This window comes from Lingula anatina, chromosome 10 (genome assembly GCF_051362555.1).
Source record: "Lingula anatina isolate TDL-2025a chromosome 10, LinAna3.0, whole genome shotgun sequence".
NCBI classification, from domain to species: domain Eukaryota; kingdom Metazoa; phylum Brachiopoda; class Lingulata; order Lingulida; family Lingulidae; genus Lingula; species Lingula anatina.
The window spans coordinates 3,014,924-3,035,674 of NC_141776.1; the positions used below are offsets into that span (position 1 = coordinate 3,014,924).

General features: G+C 34.5%; 3 protein-coding genes across 3 annotated transcripts; 2 read left to right on the forward strand and 1 right to left on the reverse strand.

Annotated features, from left to right (window-relative positions):
• Positions 1-543: 543 nt before the first annotated feature.
• LOC106174439 (sperm axonemal maintenance protein CFAP97D1) lies at positions 544-4,447 on the forward strand. Its single transcript, XM_013556007.2, has 5 exons — positions 544-779; positions 1,258-1,338; positions 2,175-2,293; positions 2,571-2,751; positions 2,976-4,447. Exons 1-5 carry the CDS (start codon positions 669-671, stop codon positions 3,111-3,113), a joined length of 630 nt encoding a protein of 209 aa, XP_013411461.2. The 5' UTR covers positions 544-668; the 3' UTR covers positions 3,114-4,447.
• Positions 4,448-4,596: 149 nt separating this feature from the next.
• Positions 4,597-7,573, reverse strand: LOC106174440 (A-kinase anchor protein 14-like). Its single transcript, XM_013556008.2, has 5 exons — positions 7,400-7,573; positions 6,611-6,884; positions 5,987-6,166; positions 5,504-5,556; positions 4,597-4,965 (listed from the first exon to the last, which is right to left on the reverse strand). Exons 2-5 carry the CDS (start codon positions 6,845-6,847, stop codon positions 4,881-4,883), a joined length of 555 nt encoding a protein of 184 aa, XP_013411462.1. The 5' UTR covers positions 6,848-6,884; positions 7,400-7,573; the 3' UTR covers positions 4,597-4,880.
• LOC106174427 (cell division cycle protein 16 homolog) lies at positions 7,566-18,485 on the forward strand. The gene is made up of 17 exons (XM_013555989.2): positions 7,566-7,695; positions 8,003-8,057; positions 8,249-8,346; positions 8,664-8,702; positions 8,914-9,048; positions 9,465-9,624; positions 10,103-10,197; positions 10,614-10,747; positions 11,149-11,228; positions 11,596-11,645; positions 11,912-11,982; positions 12,300-12,425; positions 14,578-14,730; positions 15,087-15,212; positions 15,727-15,862; positions 16,278-16,368; positions 18,153-18,485. The coding sequence occupies exons 1-17, from the start codon at positions 7,576-7,578 to the stop codon at positions 18,350-18,352; spliced, it is 1,869 nt and encodes a 622-aa protein (XP_013411443.2). The 5' UTR covers positions 7,566-7,575; the 3' UTR covers positions 18,353-18,485.
• Positions 18,486-20,751: the final 2,266 nt, after the last annotated feature.

Consider the following 20,751-nt stretch of genomic DNA (forward strand, 5'->3'; position numbering starts at 1 on the left):
TATTTTTTATTTGACATCTTTCAGCAACGTTTTCAGACCCGTAGCCAGGGGGGATTCGGGGGGATCGAAAGAACCACCCTTTTTGCTGGGAAAAGGTCCACTCTGGATAAAAACTTGATCTAGGTACATGAAGTTTTCATGGGAAAAGGTCCACTTTTTCAGAAAAAGAACCCCCTTTTGAAATTGCTGGCTACGGGTCTGGTTTTGTTGGAAATGCCGTAATAAGAATTGTACATGACATTATAATTAATATATAACGACAGTATAGATGTATTGTCGCCTTTGTCGCCCCCAAATTTAAGCAAAAAAGCATTGGTGTTAAAATTATCTCTGTCTTTTGATTCACAATAAACATACTGTTCAATATAATATTTCAATAGTGACATGTTGAGTGGTAAATCAATAGATAATTCATGAACGGCACTTAATTTTGAAGTAAATGAATGTTTCAAAGTTTCTGTAGCTTGTCTTGTATACTAAAACCTATCCTCACCATCGCCATCTATGCTCTCCCAATATCTCGCAATCTCTCGCAGTTACTATAGCCACAAGCTTACCCACGTGACCAAACAACAGAAGCCACCTGTGTTTATCAGGTGTTGTAAAATAACAGCGAAAGCACCTGCACGATTCACCCTGCAACCAGATAGACGCGCTAATTAGTAATCATGAGTCAGAGTGGGAAGATGCATCGCTCGTACCAATCTATCCTTCCAACACACAACAAACTTCTACAAAAGAGGTGGGATGAAACTTACTACAATGAACACAGGAGAAAGGTGAGCTAATTATTTCATGTCAGATTATTACTTCGAATTCATAGTCACGGAATGTTATTATTAGGGTGATAAGACGGAACATTAAGGTATTAATTTGATATAGGAAGTGGGATTAATAGGACGGACATTGATTGAGGTCCTTTTTTGGAAGGAGGGTCGTTGTAAACTGAATTAAGCAACTTAATTAATGAAAATTTTTTGAATGAGTGAATCATTGAATTGTTTTAAGTTTGGATTATAAAATCAAAATAATATTTTATTTATGGCGTGATGATAACTCTGAAGTCTGCTGTCTTTAAGTGAATGAAATATGTTTTTATCCTTTTCTAAATATGTATACTGTAGGCATGAAAAACTCACTTGGTTAAAACAGACTGGTTACAATTAATAATTTTGAAAATTTACATAACACTTATATACTAATTTACTATATTGCTGTATGAAAAAATAACATGGGAATACATTTTCATTATTTCAGGTCAGAGATGCTGTCCCAATTGTAGATACCAAAGCTCCCCAGACATATATGCATTTGCATCTTAAATTGAAAAAGTTACAGGTAGGTTAAATAAATTATTATCATTATTTTTCTGTATTTGTAGTGTTTTGTTATATATTCGTTAAATGTCAAATTAATTGTTATTCCCTTTTTTAAATATATCCAGTGTCTATTGTATTAATATTATTCCAATATAATTACATCCGTACACAAGTACTGTTGGCTCATGGATTAAGGATATTTTATTAACAACCCGTGCACCCCATCGTGAACCCCCCCCCCCCCCTTCCTACCTGGATTTGCCTTAAAATGCTCATCCTTTAGATTTGTAAATATTATGTCATCTTCCATTTTAGCAAAAAAAAGTAGTATGTACCATTTACAGATAAGACAAATTTGGATGAACAAATGTAATATATTGATTTCACGAGGTAAATAGGATAGCAAGTCTCAGTAAGCAAAACTGGTTGTCATGTACTTGATAGCAAGATATTGGAAATCAATAGACTTTCATTCATTCATTCCTACAGCACTGGCATGCTGCATTACACATTCATTGAGAGATGTGTACATTTGGGATTTTATGAGAGTACACGAGATATTGCAAAGTCCTTAAATTCCCAAGTTTCTAGGCTTTGATGTCCGGATTTGTTTTGGTGAAACAAATTCCTGAAAATTTGATTGACAATTGCTGTGCCAGAAGCAGTTGCATGGGTTCATATTAATACTATTAATTACAATTGTAACTTTTATTTATTTCTCAAAAAAAAAAAAATTTTTCTTTTACATGATCAAATGATTTCTAGTTATGATTCTACAAATATTAGAACTATTTTTATCAGGGTGAAATGTGTGTGACCAGACTTGCCAAACTCATGTTTTATTTTTATTTTCAGCTGGAGGAAGAGAGGCTTGCAACCATTGAAAGAGATAACAGAATCCTTCTGGAAAAGATGTCTTATATCATGCGCACACGAGGAAGAATAGATAATAGGAATAATTACGAATACAAAAGGTAAATGATTCATATTCAGCTTTGAATCATATTGTTTTTAAACCCCAAGTTGACTGTGATATAATAATATAAAATATCATTGTGTTAGATATTTATTTTTGGGAAGACAAATTTATGTTTATGATACTACCCACAGCAATAACTCAAATATATCCTAATCTGCAATTACAGAATAATCTATTATAATCCAAATTTCATAATATTAATTTATGATTATTGGTTATTAAAATACTTATTTAGTATGAATTTTCACTTAATTTTCAAAATATATTTACAGTTTGAACAGAGAAAAACGGCAGAGGGAACTCCTCCGTATTACGCGGGAAAATCAAGAGATACTGAAGAGAATCACGTTACGTCAGCCAGAATACGACCACCTGAAGTGGGAGATGGAGTGGGAAGAAAAGCTCAAGTTTATTGATAATATTTCACAGTATCCAATGGGATGGTGGGAAAAGGTGAGAAAAGATTAATAATAATAATAAAGATTCTAAATATATGATAATTGTTATTTTTTATAAGAAGTTTGTTTTTTGCACTTTTGTGTCAGTTAGTGTAAAAAGGTAAAGAAAAACCAATTTTTAGACAAAAAATAATTCAATATTATAATATATTATTTGTTAAGAAATGATTTATTTACAAAAGATTATTTATCAACAACATTGGCCTCATTGTTTTTCAGCCAGAAAAGAAGAAATCCAGCAAGGAGGGAAGGAAGAGTACAGATAGTGAGAAGAAGGATCAAGAAAAGGAGGTCACAGAGGAGGAGACACAGAGGGAAGATGAACAAACACAGGAACAGGAGGAAGTGACTGCATAAAAAATGAAAGGAAACCAGTTCAATTGATGATGATGGAATATCTTGCCTGATGGATGGAGTTCTAACAAAAGTAAAATTTAAAAAAGAGACATCACTGAAAAGTTTTCATCAAAGAGGTATTTTGATATTTTTGAAGACAGATTTTAAGGACTTTACCAACAAAGAAAAACTTAATGATGAAACAAACATGCCACTGATGATTACAACTGCCACGGGATAGAAGAAAGTTATTAGAAAGTATTTAATTGTTTGACAAGTGGCAAATTGATTAAATATATGGGCTTCAAAGCAGTTCCAGCTCCAAATCAGTGAAGCAGTACATATTTCTGTTACACTGCTGTAGCTTTAAGTGACCATGAAAGCAAATGAAAATTGCAGTATCATGGAAAAATATTGTGATGAGATTAATTTGAGGTAGTATCAAAGATTAGGGTAACTACGAGAATAACTTCCACTGTTGGTATAATATAAGGATTGAAGAGGATTGGGGTAAAATGGAGAGATAAGTATTGTATTTTCCATTTTCAGCTGTTACTGATTGCTAGTTTTAAACTGTAGGTTAACTTACCTTCTTGTCTACTTTAAAAATATAATATACCTGTTTAAATGAAATGTTCTTCAGTAAACTATATTTCTATGCAGGCTATAATGCTTTAAAATAATAACTTTTGCAATGCTATCAACAGATTAAACATAGTTTTGGTATTATCCACACTATAAACTTAATATTCTTACAAGTATTCATGTACTAACTATGAGTGGAAATCTGCGTATCTTGAAATTTGGCCTTTTTGGCTTTTTTCCCCTCACTGGTTGTGTCACTTTTGCTCAAAAAAGGTTGTTAAAAGTTTGAAAGAGAATTCAAACTTAGATTGCTGCTTTAGCACTCTGCTTTGATATTTCATTACAAGTATATAAGTTTTCTGTGATTAGCTACATATACTTATATATATTTATGCATATTCGTAAAGCTGTGAATTTACTGTTTGTACCAACTGGTATTAAAACTCATAATAAATGGAGGGACTTTTAATGAGTATGCTCTATTGATAAAGAGTTTACTTGATATGATGTCTAATTAAAATTTTTAGGGTTAAATATCTTTACAATTTACAGTCAGTTCAGGAATTTATCAAAGGAGTCCCACAGTTTATGTGACTTTTGGAGTAAGGTTGTACTTTTTTGATAAAGGCATTTTAAATAAAATATTTTGTATATTATAACTGAAAACAGTTGTTGTTCAATTTATACTTGCAGATGAGTGCACGTTTACATGAATATTTTTCATAACACATAAATGTTACATAAATGTACATATTTATTATACAGTTTCATTTATGGTGAGTTTGTGTCCCTATTTCTCATATATACAAATATTTCGTTACTTTTAAACATGATATAGATAAAAGGCAATATTTGCACAATTAACTTCTTCACATCAGCTATTGATTTTTTTACTACATCTGAAATCCAGCAAATGTACAAAAATGTACAAAAAGATCTGACAATATTTAATGCTGCCTAAAACCTGATTGTGTTTACAAACTTCATCTGAAAATATCTGACAACATGATCGTTTCAAAAGTAAGACCCAACTTAATTAAAATCATCAGGTAAGTGTCAGCATTATAGCATTTATTAAACTATGTAAAATAGTCTGAAGAACTGAATTTAAGTCTTTGATGTTGTTTCTAGGTAATAATCTTCATATTCAGCACAGTATGACCAATAATACTATAAAATAAAAAGTATGACATAAATTATTGTTTAAAAGTCAATAGCTTGTAGCATGAGCACTTTGTTTTCTATAATATCCTTGAGCCATTTTTCTCTAAACCTTGACTGTCCAGGTCTGAAAAATGAATAAAATAAATAATGATACTAACCATCTAGTTGAGTAGATAATATAATCTACAGTAATATGCCAAACAATTCGACCAAGTTTATATAGTATGTCAAATATGCTTTCTATTCTTCATTGCCTCTGTGTTCAATATTTACTAAAAATTTCAACTCGGAACATCAGTCTGATAACAGGGGCAGATCCAGAGATTTTTGTAACAGTCTTCCAAATTATGTTTCTTGATCCATTCTCCATTTTTGACCAACTTCTGACAGAAAAAATTAGTTGCCCGTCAATGTAAAACTTAAAATTCTGACTGTCTTCTGGAAAACCCAGAAGACGGCCTCCATCCACCCCTGGGTATACTCAGGTGACAGGTACCATTGGGCAGACATGTGAAAAGTTTTGTGGGACCATTGTAAAGAAAAAAGCCTTCTATATATTTTTGGATAAAACATTTAAATGCATAAAACACATACATGGATAAGAAAACTTTTATTGATTTCTGTATGTTCTTTTAAACACAAGGACACATAATAGTACTTACATGTGAACAAGTCTGTTGGTTTCGAAGACATAATATACATCTACAGGATATGTCTGAAACAAAAAAGTTCAAAATATACATGAATGAAGTTAATTAAAGCAAGAAACAAACAAACAAAAAATAATAAGAAGAACAATTTTCTTTTATGCCACATGATAATAATAATAACAATCATAGAAAATAATTTTTTGAAAACATACTTTTACTAATTTTAAATTATCATTCAAGTACAACCATATTTTATTATTATTATTGATAAAATACCTTTCAGTCCCCCCAAAAAAATGAAAAGAAAAAGAAAGAAAGGGACAAAGGAAGAAAGAGAAATATAAAATAGAGAGAAAGCAATTAATGACTTAGAATTTTGTATAAAAGCCAACAAACAAACAAAAAAATAACAGTAATAGAGTACAGCCCCCCCCCCCCCCCCCCAAAAAAAAAAAAAAAAAAAAGTATTTAAAAATGTTGATTTAATATAGTCACCTTAGGCTTAATCTTAGATACCACAAAAGTGAAGTAGACACTGGCTGTAGCTCTGGGGATTGGTTTCCTACGGGTAGGAATGCTCCAGCGCACTCTGTACCTGAACCTCTTGTCAAACTCAAAGTCATCCTCTTGTAAGAAGTCTATGCAGTATAACCATGCGCCTTCATAATCCCACGTCTAGAAACAATTGTTTATATTTATATTTATATTATCTTTTTCATATATATTCTTTTGAAGAATATTAAAAAAATAAGACTCTTAATTACTTTTTTGGAATCTAGTTGAATTTTCTAAATTTTCGACAAAACAATCTTTACCACAACTATTTACAGATTCTTTGGAATTATTTACAGATCTTTCTATTGCATTCAAATAATCCCAAGTTTCAAGGTCTGCTGAAAAGTCAGCCCTATTATGGGCATACCTATGTTGGGTAGTGGCATGACCTTTAGGGTGCTTTGTGTCAAATTGACAATTTATATTCCATACATTCGAGTTAAAAATATTAATAGTGACAACATTCTTACAAGCATACGTTTCCCATATGCTTTACTGCATTCATAAACTCTATTATTTTGTTTCTAAATTCATTATATACCAGATAGTACACTTGTCACTTGCCTTTAAGAAATCATTAATTTTGTCTTCTCCCTTCTGTATTGTAAACTCCTCTATTGTCAACCATTCAATATTTTTCACTTGATAATCCTCTCTGAGATTTTCCAAAGAAAGCAACGTGGTCTGTCGTGATGTGTCCCTCTCCAGTAAGTGTTCAGATTCTAGTTTCTTCACTGCACTGTTTAACACCTGGTCCACTAGTTCATGTGCCACCTCAGCATACTGCTCCCCTGTGTCCATTGTGTTATGTCTATGTCTATGTGTGTCTGGTCCGTTCCTGCAAGTAAAAAAAAATAAGTTTGTTACTGTACAGTAATATGCTTGCACTATGAAGTCTGAGGCTCACCTTTGATAATAAACTATTAAAGAATCATTAATATTTAACAGATGCAAACCATCATAGTGACCCAGATAAACTAATGTACGTAGTGGAAATAGGAAATATTATAATGGGCAAACGAAACATATGCGTGTGTAAAATGGGGCACTTGGATTACTGAAAATTCATGTTATCTAAAATAGACCACAGTTTCCTGGTTGTTCAGTAAGGGTCCATTATTAGTGTCCTTGATGGTAAATTAGCTTTAGATATCCTGATTCACAAGTGTGACTATAGATACCACGTATACTTATTAACTAAAGAATGAGTGAAAATTCTGAGATTTTTTAACTGCTTATTTTAAAAACAAAATAACCGAACCGATAGTGGTTTTTAAAATACATACTGAAAGATTTGTAGTAAGACGTATACAACGGGTTTAATAAATGTATCTTTTTTCAATAGGGACCCACCTTATTCGCTAAAAAATACGATTATTTCATGAAAAGTTCGCCAAAATCCTCCATCAGCGTGCAGCTTTGTTATGGCAACAGCGGAAGTTGCTTCGACCCAATCAAATTCCTTGTTATAATCTTGCCTTTCTAAATATTTCGCATTATTCCCTTTGATTGGGCAATTAGTGCTGCGCATGGTGCGTGTTTACTTCCTGTTCAAAATGGCGGGGGAAGTTGAAGATCAAAGCTGCGATGGAGTAAAAAGTGTTGATCTGAGTCGTTTGCGTGCTATTGTTAAGTCTCATATTGAAAAGGTAGAGACTTATACCTATTTCTATTTTGATAAAACTGTTAGATATGTCCAACTACCTTGAGAAACGATATACGTTGTAAAAGCACGGTTACGATAACGTGATGTCATTCATTCCCACTAATCAATCTCGCAAAAAATGTAAAATTTCTCTCTCGTTTTATATTTCTATACTTAACTCGATCCGTTGGGATAAATGTGTTTTAAGCTATAGAATTATGAATATGCGCCTCGCTGGCAAGTTGATATCAGTAGAATATATCAGACCACTCGTCAAAAACATTTTTCAGTCGGTTTTTATTGCTTTTCAGCATCAGTATGAGTCTGCATTATTTTGGGCGGACAAGGTGGTGTCACTGTCAAACGGTAAGAAATAATTCAAATAGTTTTAAAAGAGTAATATTAATGTTTGGTTTTGATAATTTTGCCGATTTGAAATTTTTATTGCACTCCAAAGCTAACACACTTTATTGACGAGTTAAAGTTTAATTTGGAGGAAAGTGTTTTAGCGGTTTAAAATTCTTTTCTTCTTCTTATTAATTCATTATTTATTGTAGGAGAAGTTGCAGATGTGTACACATATGCTCAGACCCTTTTCTTAACCAAACAGTACCACAGAGCTGCATATTTGATAACCAATAGAAAATTAGAAAAGGTGTGTTTGAAATAATTTATGATAGGTCTACACCATTTTAAAGTAACAGCATTTTTTCATCACATGGTAAAGATGCAATGGCCCTGCCTGGATTTTTGATGTTTGACTGTTAATTTGTAGTAGTGAAAACCATGTCAAGTTTGTGAATATCTGATTTATTGCCATAAACTTATTTAAGTGAAAGGGTGGCTTGTTTAAATCAAATTAAAATCCTTTGGTGAAAAAAAGGATGAACAAGTGGTGATTTGGTTAAGTGAAAAAAAATGCTACTGCCATCACAACACAACATGCCATAATGGCTATGTCGTATTTTTCAGACTAATGCAGCTTGCAGGTTTTTAGTAGCCAAATGCCATGTAAGTAAAACAGTACTAGTGCAGAAAGCAAAAGCTCTAGCTTTGAAAATGATCATATGACACAAGCAAATAACTTTTGATAAACCCATTGCATTCATTGAAAATTAAGAGGCCAGTAACATAAGACTAAGTCATGTATTGGCTTTGGTTGGTTTGAGAGAAAAAGAGACTAAAATTGCCATTATCAAAATTTCAATATTTCAATATTCAGTATGAATGTAAAGAGTACCAAGAAGCACTAGAAGTATTGGACAGCAGTGAAACACCGGGAACAGGAGGGATTAGAAGAAGTATTATTAAAGAGCAGGTTGAGTCTCAGGATGAAAGTGGAGAACCATTAAACAAGGTAAACCATAATGAAATAATTTTGTTTTGTTATATTTTTCCCTATTTGCAGATATTTTGAACTTGTGGAAATTTATGTATTATTATAATTGTTTACATTATGTTTAGATAATTCAAGTTTTTCATGAATGAAAGCTTTTTTTCTGAAAATTCAAGTTGTAATTTCCTTATTTTATTTTTTCTTCTTTAAAATTCTATTTTTAAATAGAAAGAATTATCATTTTACAAATAATCTTAAAAGAGAAAAGGTAATAAAGATAAACTTTTTGGGGGTATTTTACCAAGATTTTATCTAATGACTTAAATGACCTTAAATAATGCAGTCAAGTTTAATCAGTATAAAACATGTGATAAGTAGCCCAAAGTTGCTGGTATTATTGAAGGGTTTTAGACTTATTATTATTATTATTTTTACAGATGTCAAGTTCTATCCACTTGCTCAGGGGAAAGATTTACGAGGCCCTGGACAATAGAAATCTTGCAGTGGAATGTTTGCGGGAGGCCCTGAGAGAGGATGTGTACAATTTTGAAGCCTTTGATGCTATGATTGGTCATCATATGTTGATGGCTAGTGAAGGTGAATATACGGTTATGTATGCTGTTACTTAAAAATGGTGAAACGCCAACAATATGAAAAATTGTCATGGCTACAATAAAAGTGCTGTCATGGTAAAATTGTAAAATGATTATTGGTCAAGATTACAAAGTAAATGCTTTTAAAAGTGGCAAAATGTCTGGAGTCATGTAAAATTGTTTTAAAATATGGTAATTAATCATGGGTACAATATCAAATTGCATCACTGAGGACATTTTCTTGTAAACCCTCCCAACCCCAAAAATTTAGAGACTGGTGTTTGTTTAATTATGCGCCAAGTGCTCCATGTTTACTTTTTCAAAATAAAGGTTATAATAATATGTCTCACCACTGGTACATAAGTAAGCTAAATTTAATGTCATTCCACATAAGTAAGTTTATGATCATTTTTTGTGGTTCTGTTATGGGTTTCATAACTGATTTTCAGGACATTAATATTTTGATGGTTCTGTATTTCCAGAGAAGGAATTACTGGATTCTTTACCCTTCAGTCAACAGTGTCCTGAGGAAGAAACAGAACTCATCCGCTTCCTGTATGAAAATAGACTGAAAAAGGTTGGCAGATTTGTCCTGAACACTGTAGAGTTCACAAATGCATTGCTGCATGTTGTGTAGGCTCTGAATACTTTGTCTGCAGAGAAAAATATGCTCACGCGCACATATGGATGCATGCACGCACATATACATACACCCACATACTCACTGGCCTTTGCAATTTAAAGACAAACTTTTTCATGCTCTCCACAAATTTTCACATAAGCAACTGCAGTTCACTTAGTACATAAATGTGTGTATGTGTGTACATACGTAAAAACACAACTGCCTTCTTAAACATCGAAGAAAATTTAAACACTCAATTTAATATTCTTAGTGTATTACCATTCAATTCAATTCAACGAAATCATGCTAAGACTCTGTATTATCCCAGAAAGGAGTTATTATTAGCTGACCCACGGCTTTCTATGTTCCAGTACAACAAACCTCAAGAACTGGCCATTCCCACAAGTTTAAACAAACTCCATGACAACCTTGACATAGTGGTGAACACAGCAGAGAGACACTATTACAACTGTGATTTCAGAGAGTGCCATAAAGTAACTTCCATGTGAGTTTATAGTCATTTCATATTGAGTGTAGGCAGTGCCTTAGAGACCCCATTCCCATAGACTCTATTGGTATACATGGATCGACCCAACTCTTGCTGACTGCAATCAGCTTAACTGAATGACACACAGAGCTCGGTCGATCCAATGTCTATGGAAATGGGGCCTTAGAGACTCGATTAGAACAGTCACTGAAGAGGCATTTAGAAGGGTAGTAAAATATATATTTTAAAGTATTGTCAGTGTCTTACAAACTTGACTACAAGTATTGTCATGTTTGAAAGAGTTTTTCTGTGTCTTTTTGCTGAAATGTATACATGGTTCATAAGGATGGTAATGCAGTTAAAAAAGAAGAAATGCATAAATTTTGTGACTTTTTATAATGATCAGATTTATGCTTCAGGGTACTTGCCAAAGATCCATACAACAGTAGATGTCTGCCTCTTCATATAGCAGTATTAGTGGAGCTTCATCAGTCAAATAGTAAGCTGGATAACTGTGCCAATGTTCAAATTGTTATCTAAAACTTTAAAATATATAATGGGTGTTAGACAAGGGGGTTAGGTTTTGAGTCACACACTTGAATTTCACTGTTGTTGGTAAAATGAGAAAATTTTTCAGATTGTAATTTTCTGAACAGCGTTGGATAATGGAGTGATAAAGGAAAACTTGGTTATATTTCCAGAAATAGCTTTTTTTTTCTCTCTTTGCTATGTAAAGGTGTAACAGTTATTGTGTGCCTGATTGAAAAATGTCGATAAATGAGAAGTCACTTTTTATTTTAAAATAGTTATATAAACCATTGTTAAATAAAGTAAGAAAGCTTAGTTTTTGGTATTTTATTTTTCAGATTTATTTTACCTCGCTCATAAGTTGGTGGATTTGTACCCAAACAAAGCAGTAAGTTGACATCATTGATAATAATAAAACATATTAAAAATAATGTAATTAATTCTGAATATAGGCAAAGAAAATTCTGGCTTAAACAATAACTTTTCAGGTACATGTTTCTTACTCTCATTTGTATGTATAAAACTTCCATGAAATTTATTCATATTCATTCTTTTTTTGTCATGCACAGTCATGCACATGCATTTTTCTTTGTTTGTGAAATAAATCTGTTATTTTTAAATTGAGTAACGCTTTCCTAATCCTGCATTTTTCAGGTAGCTTGGTTTGCCGTGGGCTGTTATTATTACCTGGTGGGCAAGCATGACCCCGCCAGAAGGTATTTCAGGTAAATAGGTGTACAGTCTTTAAAATCAGGATTATTACATATAGACTTCTTCATTATCAATTATATAGCAAAAATTGTAAAAGGGTCATCAAGGAGGGAGAGGGGGGGCCATTTGATCAATAATGGCCAAGAAAATTGTATTTTTTTTATACTTCAGCTTGTAAACAAATTATTTTTCAGCTTAATTTAAGAGTAAAGCCTGTCAAGGTAATATATCAATTAAACAGTTGAGCAGTGTGAGAGTTTTTCACTACATCAACAAGGGTATCGAGTCGTCAAATAAATTAAAGTCTTTATTTTAATATTTCCTATTCCAGCAAGGCTACAAGTCTTGACCGGGTGTATGGTCCAGCCTGGCTGGCCTTTGGTCACTCTTTTGCCGCCGACAACGAACATGATCAAGCCATGGCCGCCTATTTTACTGCATCACAGCTGATGAAGGGGTAAACAGTATTTGTTTTTATTATGTACAGACACAGATGTGTCTGTACATATTGCCATCACCTGCGTCTGTCGTCGCCGTCGCCGATCATGTCGCCGTCGCCGTCGCCGTGCACTTTCAGCGTTAACACCATAAGTGGAAGACAGTTTTACTTTTTGGCTTTATATTTACAGAGCTGATGAATATTCATAAAACACAGGTCAAGTTCGAAAATCAGCATGATCGGGCCATTATTGTAGAATTTATGCTGTTTTTTTCACTTTTCAGCATATATGCAACACTGTTAACACATTTCAAGGAAAACTGGTAGGCCTGTTGTCATGAAACTCACAGGAGTAATCAATCTTACTAAAAAGCAGATCAAGTTCGAAAATCGGCATGATCGGGCCACTATTTTAGTAGTTATGCTGTTTTTTCACTTTTCAGCATATATGCAACACTGTTAACACATTTCAAGGAAAACCCATAGGCCTGTTGTAATGAAACTCACAGGAGTAATCAATCTTACTAAAACGCAGGTCAAGTTCGAAAATCAGCATAATCGGACCATTATTTTATAAGTTATGCTGTTTTTTCACATTTCCTCAGATTCAATTCTTAGGCATGTTAACAGTCTCATTATTTAATTAATAAGATATGTAAAAGTGTTTGTTTGACATTTCCTGCATCTTTACAACATTGTTAGTTGATTACGTAAAAATGATGGTAAACTTGTAATCGTGTATTGTGTAATAAGGTGTCAAAAATGGAAATAAACTCATATCATTGCAGTTTGTAAGATTCAATCATTCACTATGTTCAGAAACTCAGAATGGAGGAAATTGGACATTTGACACTGTTCTATTGATATTTTTCACATCTCATCAATTTTCTTAGTTGATCATATAAAAATGGCAGTAAACTGTTAATTTTGTTTTATGTTAAAAAAGTGTTAAAAATGAAAAAAAAAACCTTTCAGAACAGTGCTGTCTTGTTTACATTTTGGCATTTTCAAGTTGTGACTTTGAAGTTCCATGGGCCTGAAGACCTTTGCTAGTCACATTTTCTGAATATCCATAATACTAATATTTTATTATTAAAAATTGATGGTCATTATGCTGTTAAACGTTATGTAATATTGCATCAAAATTTGGAAAAAAATATTTTGGGCACTGCTCCCATGATGACCATTGAAGAAAAATCATGTCACTTACTGTTCTCAAACTTACAGGAAAGAAACATGGGACTAAAATACAGCTTCAGTAGGCAATGCAGTCTGTTTGGTAATTCTTTCTGCTAGTTAAACAGTTTTTTTTTTTGTGAAAATTTAATTTTTACATATTGGCATTTTCAAGGTGTGACTTTGAAGTTCCATGGGCTTGAAGACCCATGCTAGTCACATTTTCTGAAAATCCATGATACGTATATTTTATTATTAAAAACTGACGGTCATTATGCTGTTAACCACTATGTAATATTGCATCAGAATAGAAGAAAACACAATTTTGGGTGCTGCTGCCATGATGACCATTATGGGAAAACCATGTTACTGATGATTGCCAAACGTTCAGAAAAGAAATACAGGACTAAAATGCAGCCTGAGTTGGAAAAGCAGTCTAATTGGCTTCTTTTTCTGGAAGTTATACATTTTCAAAGTGTGAACTTGAACTCCCATGGGCCTGAAGCCTTATGCTTGTTACACATTTTTCTTACATTGGTATTACCTGTTGAGCATAATTAAAATTTGATGTTGAATTTGCAGTTTAACATAATGTACTTTTGCATCAGAATTGACAGTAGCCTATTTTGTGCATAGTTATTTCCTGCTTTTTGTCTGTACATTTGACAGCTTTGCTGCCTTGTACAATGTTGCTTTAAGGGATATTCAGAAGTGGTGTCAATAATTTACTGATGACCCTTGTGTTTCTGGTAAACCCCTGAAGTGGTCAGATATACAGAAAGTGATTGCAAATGACGATAAATTATTATTTTGCTCTTGTTTAGGCCCTAGAAAAGGACACTCAACGTTCCCCTTTAACATTGTGCTCAAGCCAGCAGAGAGAAGAGACATATTTTTCAACTCTGATTTTAGAGAGTGCCACAAAGCAAAGAAACATCTGTGTGAGTTTATAGTGATTGTAAATGTAATAAATAATCTATTCTTTCAATTGTAGATGTCATCTACCTGTGCTGTACATAGGACTGGAGTATGGTTTGACCAATAACTCCAAGCTGGCGGAGAGGTTCTTCCAGCAGGCGTTAAATGTGGCCCCCGAGGATCCGTTTGTTCTACATGAGATGGGGGTGATAGCTTTCCACAATCAGGAGTAAGTCTGGAAATTAGAGAATAAAGAACTTTGAGCTGGTGAAGTGAAAGTGTTAGATTTTTGTCTTGGGTGTAATTACCACAAATCTTTTGTACAATGAAAGTCAGTTTCTTTCCTCCTCTCTTTCGGCTGTCTCCTATGTCTTTTTTCTCTCTCTCTTACACTCTCTCTCTCTCTCTTCCTCCCTCACAATTTCCCTACACTCCCCCCACTTGCCCCTCATACCTCTTCTGTCTCTATACCCCCATCTTTCTCCTTATATCCCCCCTCTCTTCTTCTATTCTCTCTCTCTTCCTCTCTCTCTCTCAGAATTTTGCTGATATGTTTAAAGAATGTGTAACTGTTGCTTTCTTCAGCTGGGTTGCAGCAGAGAAATATTTCCAAGATGCGCTGGAGAAGATCCGCTGTGTGACTCCTGACGTCATGATAGAGAAGTGGGAGTCCCTGCTTAATAACCTGGGGCATGTGTCCCGAAAACTGAAGTGAGTGTATGCTTACAGTATAGACAGGCCCATAGCCAGAGGGGGGGATGGGGGAGGGGAGTTCTGGAGGTTCAAACATCTGCCCCCTTTTTGCCAGGAAAAGGCCCACCCTGAGTAAAATTTTGAGCTAAATACAAGAGGTTTCATGGTAAAAGGCCCACTTTTTCAGAAAAAGATACCCACCACCCTCCTTTGAAAATGCCTTCTACAGGCCTGCTAGTGGTACAAGAAGAAGTATGCATACATGCACATATACTTGTTTATATGCCTGAAAACTTCTTCAATATTTTGGGAGCATATTTGAGATAGCTTGCTTACAAACGAACGAGCCACCACTGATGAAAACAATATCCTCAGGGATGTGATTTTTCTCATTTTTGGGGGCCATAAATATCATTGGCCTAAGCAGCCACCTGGGCCCAACACAATATTTTACATCTTTTTTACGAAATGGTAGTCTCATCCCTGCTTCCTTCATTGGTCCAGATATTCATGCATTTCATTTGGTGTCCAGGAAGTATGAAGAAGCTCTGGAATACCACAGGCAGGCACTAATAGTCAGTCCTCAGACCCCGTCTACGTATTCTGCCATTGGATATGTGTACGCCCTGCAAGGGAACTGTCATGCTGCTGTCGATTACTTTCATAAGGTATAAATTTCTCTCTCTATCTCCTTTCTCTCTCTCTCTTTCTCTCTCTCTCTCTCTCTCTCTCTCTCTCACACTCACACACACACACACACAGTCCTTCTCTCCCTCTCTTGCTATCCCGCTCTTTCTCACATGCACACACACACATTCTCTCTCTCTCTCTCTCTCTCTCTCCTGCAGTTCACACATCAATTTTGACATCAAAACATCAGTTTGTAGCAAAGGAATATTTATTACCAACTATCTAAAAAACTGATGAACTTATTGCAGGACCTTTCTAAAACATCGTACCTGCAACATAAGACCTATTTCATGTTAACAGAACAAATTTAAATCTAAGATTAAAACCATAGTTGTGAAGTTGGCCATCTCTGTAGTTTTAATATTTCCTATTTTTTCTTCTTCCTCCGTCAAGGCCCTTGGTCTTCGTCGAGATGACACATTTTCGACCACAATGCTGAGTAATGCTGTTGAGGAGCTGATGGGCGATATGTTTCCTTGTGACGGTAAGCCATACTTAGGCATCCGGTAATGGCTCAGTCATTTCAACCCAGGAAAATTATCAATTTTCTTGATATACACGGTGGTCCACCGTGCAACCTATTTTACTTTCCATCTCAGTTTTAATATAAATGTAATTTCAATTGTGTTGCTACCATTTGGTAGGAATGTTCTGATTATAAGAATTTATTACTTTAAAAAATATAGTATCTGTAAAATTTGCAATTTCTCCAGTTGAAATATCTGAGCCATTACTGCACAGTGCACATTATACCTTTATGCATTGCAAAAAAAAAAGAATGTTTGTGAACATTATGGAAAAATCATTGAAAAAAAAAAAATAAAATCAATAAATCAGTTTTTAAACTCTCAATTTCTGATTTGTAATTTTGGAAGTGATGTTCAGTTTCTGCCTCTTTCACCAGAGTAAATTTCAAACTAAGTGCTCAAAAACGCGTCGCTCTATAGATTGAAATCTATTAAATGGTTTACAATGTGGTATTTTACTTTTAAATTGGTACTTAAGGAAAATAATAAAATAATAGCGTTGACAAGTGAAGGAAATCAAATTTTTTTTAAAATAAAGGTCTAATGCTCATCTTGTGCCTTTCAGAATTATCACACATCAAGTTGAGATGATATTTTCATAAGATTTAAAAATAAATAAAAAATTTGAATGGTCACAAAGATGTCTTAAGGACTTAGTTGCATCCTTATCACCATATATTCTGTTGGTTAAGAAATATCGGCCTGTCTTTAGTATCAAGGATATAAATTATGTTTCTCTTCTCTGTTGGTTATGAAATGTCTGCCTCTCTGTCTTCAGTATCAAAGATATAAATAATTTAGCAGTTACTTTCTCATCTCTTCACTTGATGTAATTCAAGCTGTGACACACGGTAAGATTAATCGACTTGTGCTATGAATTTTTCAAATTCACTTCACAGATTTATATCATTGACACCACCCAATACCATGTGGGTGCTAAAAAATTTACAGTCATGTCACCTGTAATACAGTTGTGTAATACTGTACGCAAACCTGTGGCAGACTTTGAGGGACTTAGAGACCATTCCCACAGAATTTTGGATCGATTTATCTCCCTGGGGAGTCTCACTAAATTGTGATCAACTTAACAGGCTTAAATGTCTGTCACGCCTAGTAAAGCTGTTAGGGGGTAATTGTCTTTACCGTAGCTGATTCGGTAGGCGTGACAGACATTTAAGCCTCTTGAGCTGATAGCAATTTAGCGTGAACCCCCAGGGAGTTAGGTCGATCCAGATGGATTGATCTAAGTATGGAAACCCAGTCTTACTCGAGAACTCAGTCACAAGCAACATCTGGAAACAACCTTCTGATAACTTGGGGACACTTAAACTTTATGTGCTTCATTTGTGGAAAATTTTTGAATATTCTAAAGTATAATTTTTTTGAATTTGACAATTTTGAATATCCTTAAAGACTTAAGTGTAATTTTTTTTTTTTTTACTTTTAGTGATTATGATTTCTGGATAATTTTGAATATGCTAAAAGTGTAATTTTTGATGTTTTGTGATTTTGATTTGTGAGTAGTTCAAGGTATTTGAAAATGAAAAAAAAAGTTTAATAAATTATTTCTTTTGGTCTATATCTGAACCCTAGAGTTATTAGAGGTCATTATCAAAAGAAAAAAATTGAAAATAAAGTGAAATACAGATTATGATTTTAATTGTAGTGTGTATTTCCTTTTGATTTTTTTTTATTTTTGACTTTTGTACGTATTTGTAATTAAAAGAATTTATTTTCTCAGGTCTTCCAGATGTTTTACCTGAATACAAAACAGAGAACAGGTTAGACTTCAGTTCTGTCTCAGAGTCCGACCATCAGTTAAGCCAGCCCGAGGACACGCCCATTCAGAGCACACCAGGGGGTGCTAGTGCTAGTGACACGGCAACACTGGATGGAAGCTCAATGGCGATAGAAGAAATAGAAATGGAGGAAAATGATTAAATCGAGAAATTTTTACTTGATTTCATTTTATATGTGACTGAATCATGGATGACAATATTATAGTTATGATTATAGAGAGAAATACCTGTAGGAAATGTATTAAAAAGAGAAGGGAAATTCTTGGAATGCGAAAGCTTCTCTCTTTTTTGTTTACGGATTCTCTTTGCCCATCTGGGTTCTTCTGAGTTTACTTCAACTCAAATGCCACACCTCATTTTTCCATAAGTGACATCTAAAAACTATTGTATGTGGAATAGACCCTACCATCCCAATCTACAGGTAGAGAGAGTTAAAAGAGACCCTTACCTGTCTGTAATTTAATTGGGGGGGGGGGGGGGGGGGGTTGAGCTGAACTCAGTTGAGCATAGAAAAACTTCACGTTTTGGCTCTCTTCATCCCAGATGTACCCATGAAATATGGCACAGGTGCTGAGCTACTGAATGCTGGGGTTTTAGTAACATTCAGTAAGCTCTCCAATGTGCTGTATGCTTTTTATAGTGTAATTCGTCTTCATTTAGGAAAAAAAAGACAAAGGATAGAGATTCATCTACCACTCCAACAGACTACTAATTTTTGGTATTTTAGAGGTCGAATGGTGTTATTTGGTATGGTTTAGAACTGTGATTCAGCTAGTCAAAATTCTAATTACAAGAGGGGACCAGTAATCGTTTTGGCTCTCTTCATCCCAGATGTACCCATGAAATTTGGCAGAGGTGCTGAGCTATTGAATGCTGGGGTTTTAGACCCCATTTCCAGAGATTAGATCGATCTACTTTAGATCGACCTAACTCCCTGGGGGTTCACGCTAAATAGCTGTCAGCCGAGCGGACACGAAAGTTAATTACCCCCTTACAGCTTGTAGTAGGCGGGACGGACATTTAAGCCGGATTATCTGACAGTAATCTAGTGAGACTCCCCGCGGGGATAGATCGATCTAAAAGCTCTGGGAATACAACCTTAGGCTCTGTTCTCACAACTTTTAGATCGATCTATCACCGCGGGGAGTCTCACTAGATTACTGTCAGATAATCCCCCTTAAGTGTCCGTCCCCGCCTACTACAAGCTTTAAGGGGTAATTAACTTTCGTGTCCGCCCGGCTGACAGCTATTTAGCGTGAACCCCCAGGGAGTTAGGTCGATCCAATGTAGGTCGATCTAATCTATGAGAATGGGGTGTTAGTCATGGGTGAAAGTTTTCAGGATTATTTAAGGATTTTCATTCTCCATTCTGATCCTTTTTTTTTCATATGGTCTAAATGCGATGGAAATTGCAAGGTACGTTTCGGGACTTTCAGTTTTTAATCAACTCAACTTTTATATCAAATCAACATTTCAATCAACTCTCACCCATGCATTAAGTGAGCTGTCCAATGTACTTTATGTTATATGTAGTGTAATTCCAATCTTTATATGGGGGGGGGGGGGGGGGGGGGGGGGGGGGGGGGGGGGGGGGGGGGGGGGGGGGAACGAAAAACGGGAGAAAAATTGAGGGAAGGTGGAGTTTCATCCTGTGCATAGGCTGATTTTTCAGTCTAATATTTTTATTGTGGGTTTTGACGAAATACAAGATAGAAAGATACAAAGATACAAAATAAATTGCTCTAGTAAAATTGTGAGTCTCCAGAAGAAAGGTGATGCGTAAAGAAGGTTCATGGCGTTTGTAATTAATTATAGACCATCAAAAAATTAATTTCATCTACCCATCCAGTTTACACAAACATGAATAATTCCAATAAGAATAAAGTAATTTTTCTTCAATCAGCAGTGCAAAATTGAAATAGTTTACCTCCAATGTTTCGATGTCTAACACTGATTGAAGCAAAAACATTCTTATAACACAGCTGATGAAATTCTTGCTTGATGAATAATTCGGACTTTTCGAATGATTAGTTCAGCAACCAGCATATAAGACACATTAACATAAGGTTAAACACAGTATGTAATGTATATATATATATATATAATATATACAATATATACAATACTATCTGATACCCGTCAAATTAAACATTGAAACATGTGAAATTGACAGTATATTATGCCCGCCACACATGCCGATGATATACGGAAATTGCCGAAGGCTAGAAAATGCCTTCAAAATAATTATACTTAACAGTTATCAAATTCAAACTACGGCTACTATCTTCCCACTGTCCTAAGGTACATGCGTATTGCTAACACCTGTCAGTTGTCAACAGATCGTTGTAGTTTGGGAGGAAAACGTGACACGGAGAGTTCGGGTGATCTGTTATTATAATATAGATAAAGTCACGAAATTATGTTTACATATGCTGGTATCACTGCGCGCGGTAACTCCAAGGAACGTATCAATATGACTGCGTATCCTCATGCAAAATTTAGCCGAGACATAGCGTGAAAATGTCAACAAAGACGGTGCTT

What these genes read in the sequence shown, in the direction of transcription:
- LOC106174439 (XM_013556007.2), top strand. Translation starts at nt 669, where the DNA reads ATGAGTCAGAGTGGGAAGATGCATCGCTCGTACCAATCTATCCTTCCA. An exon ending in ACAATGAACACAGGAGAAAG is followed by an intron (nt 780 to 1,257) that starts GTGAGCTAATTA and finishes TCATTATTTCAG; the next exon opens with GTCAGAGATGCTGTCCCAAT. An exon ending in TTAAATTGAAAAAGTTACAG is followed by an intron (nt 1,339 to 2,174) that starts GTAGGTTAAATA and finishes TTTTATTTTCAG; the next exon opens with CTGGAGGAAGAGAGGCTTGC.
- LOC106174427 (XM_013555989.2), top strand. Translation starts at nt 7,576, where the DNA reads ATGGTGCGTGTTTACTTCCTGTTCAAAATGGCGGGGGAAGTTGAAGAT. An exon ending in GTGGAGAACCATTAAACAAG is followed by an intron (nt 9,049 to 9,464) that starts GTAAACCATAAT and finishes TTATTTTTACAG; the next exon opens with ATGTCAAGTTCTATCCACTT. An exon ending in CATGTGTCCCGAAAACTGAA is followed by an intron (nt 15,213 to 15,726) that starts GTGAGTGTATGC and finishes TTTGGTGTCCAG; the next exon opens with GAAGTATGAAGAAGCTCTGG.
- LOC106174440 (XM_013556008.2), bottom strand. Translation starts at nt 6,847, where the DNA reads ATGGACACAGGGGAGCAGTATGCTGAGGTGGCACATGAACTAGTGGAC. An exon ending in AAATTAATGATTTCTTAAAG is followed by an intron (nt 6,167 to 6,610) that starts GCAAGTGACAAG and finishes AATTGTTTCTAG; the next exon opens with ACGTGGGATTATGAAGGCGC. An exon ending in ACCAACAGACTTGTTCACAT is followed by an intron (nt 4,966 to 5,503) that starts GTAAGTACTATT and finishes TTCATTTTTCAG; the next exon opens with ACCTGGACAGTCAAGGTTTA.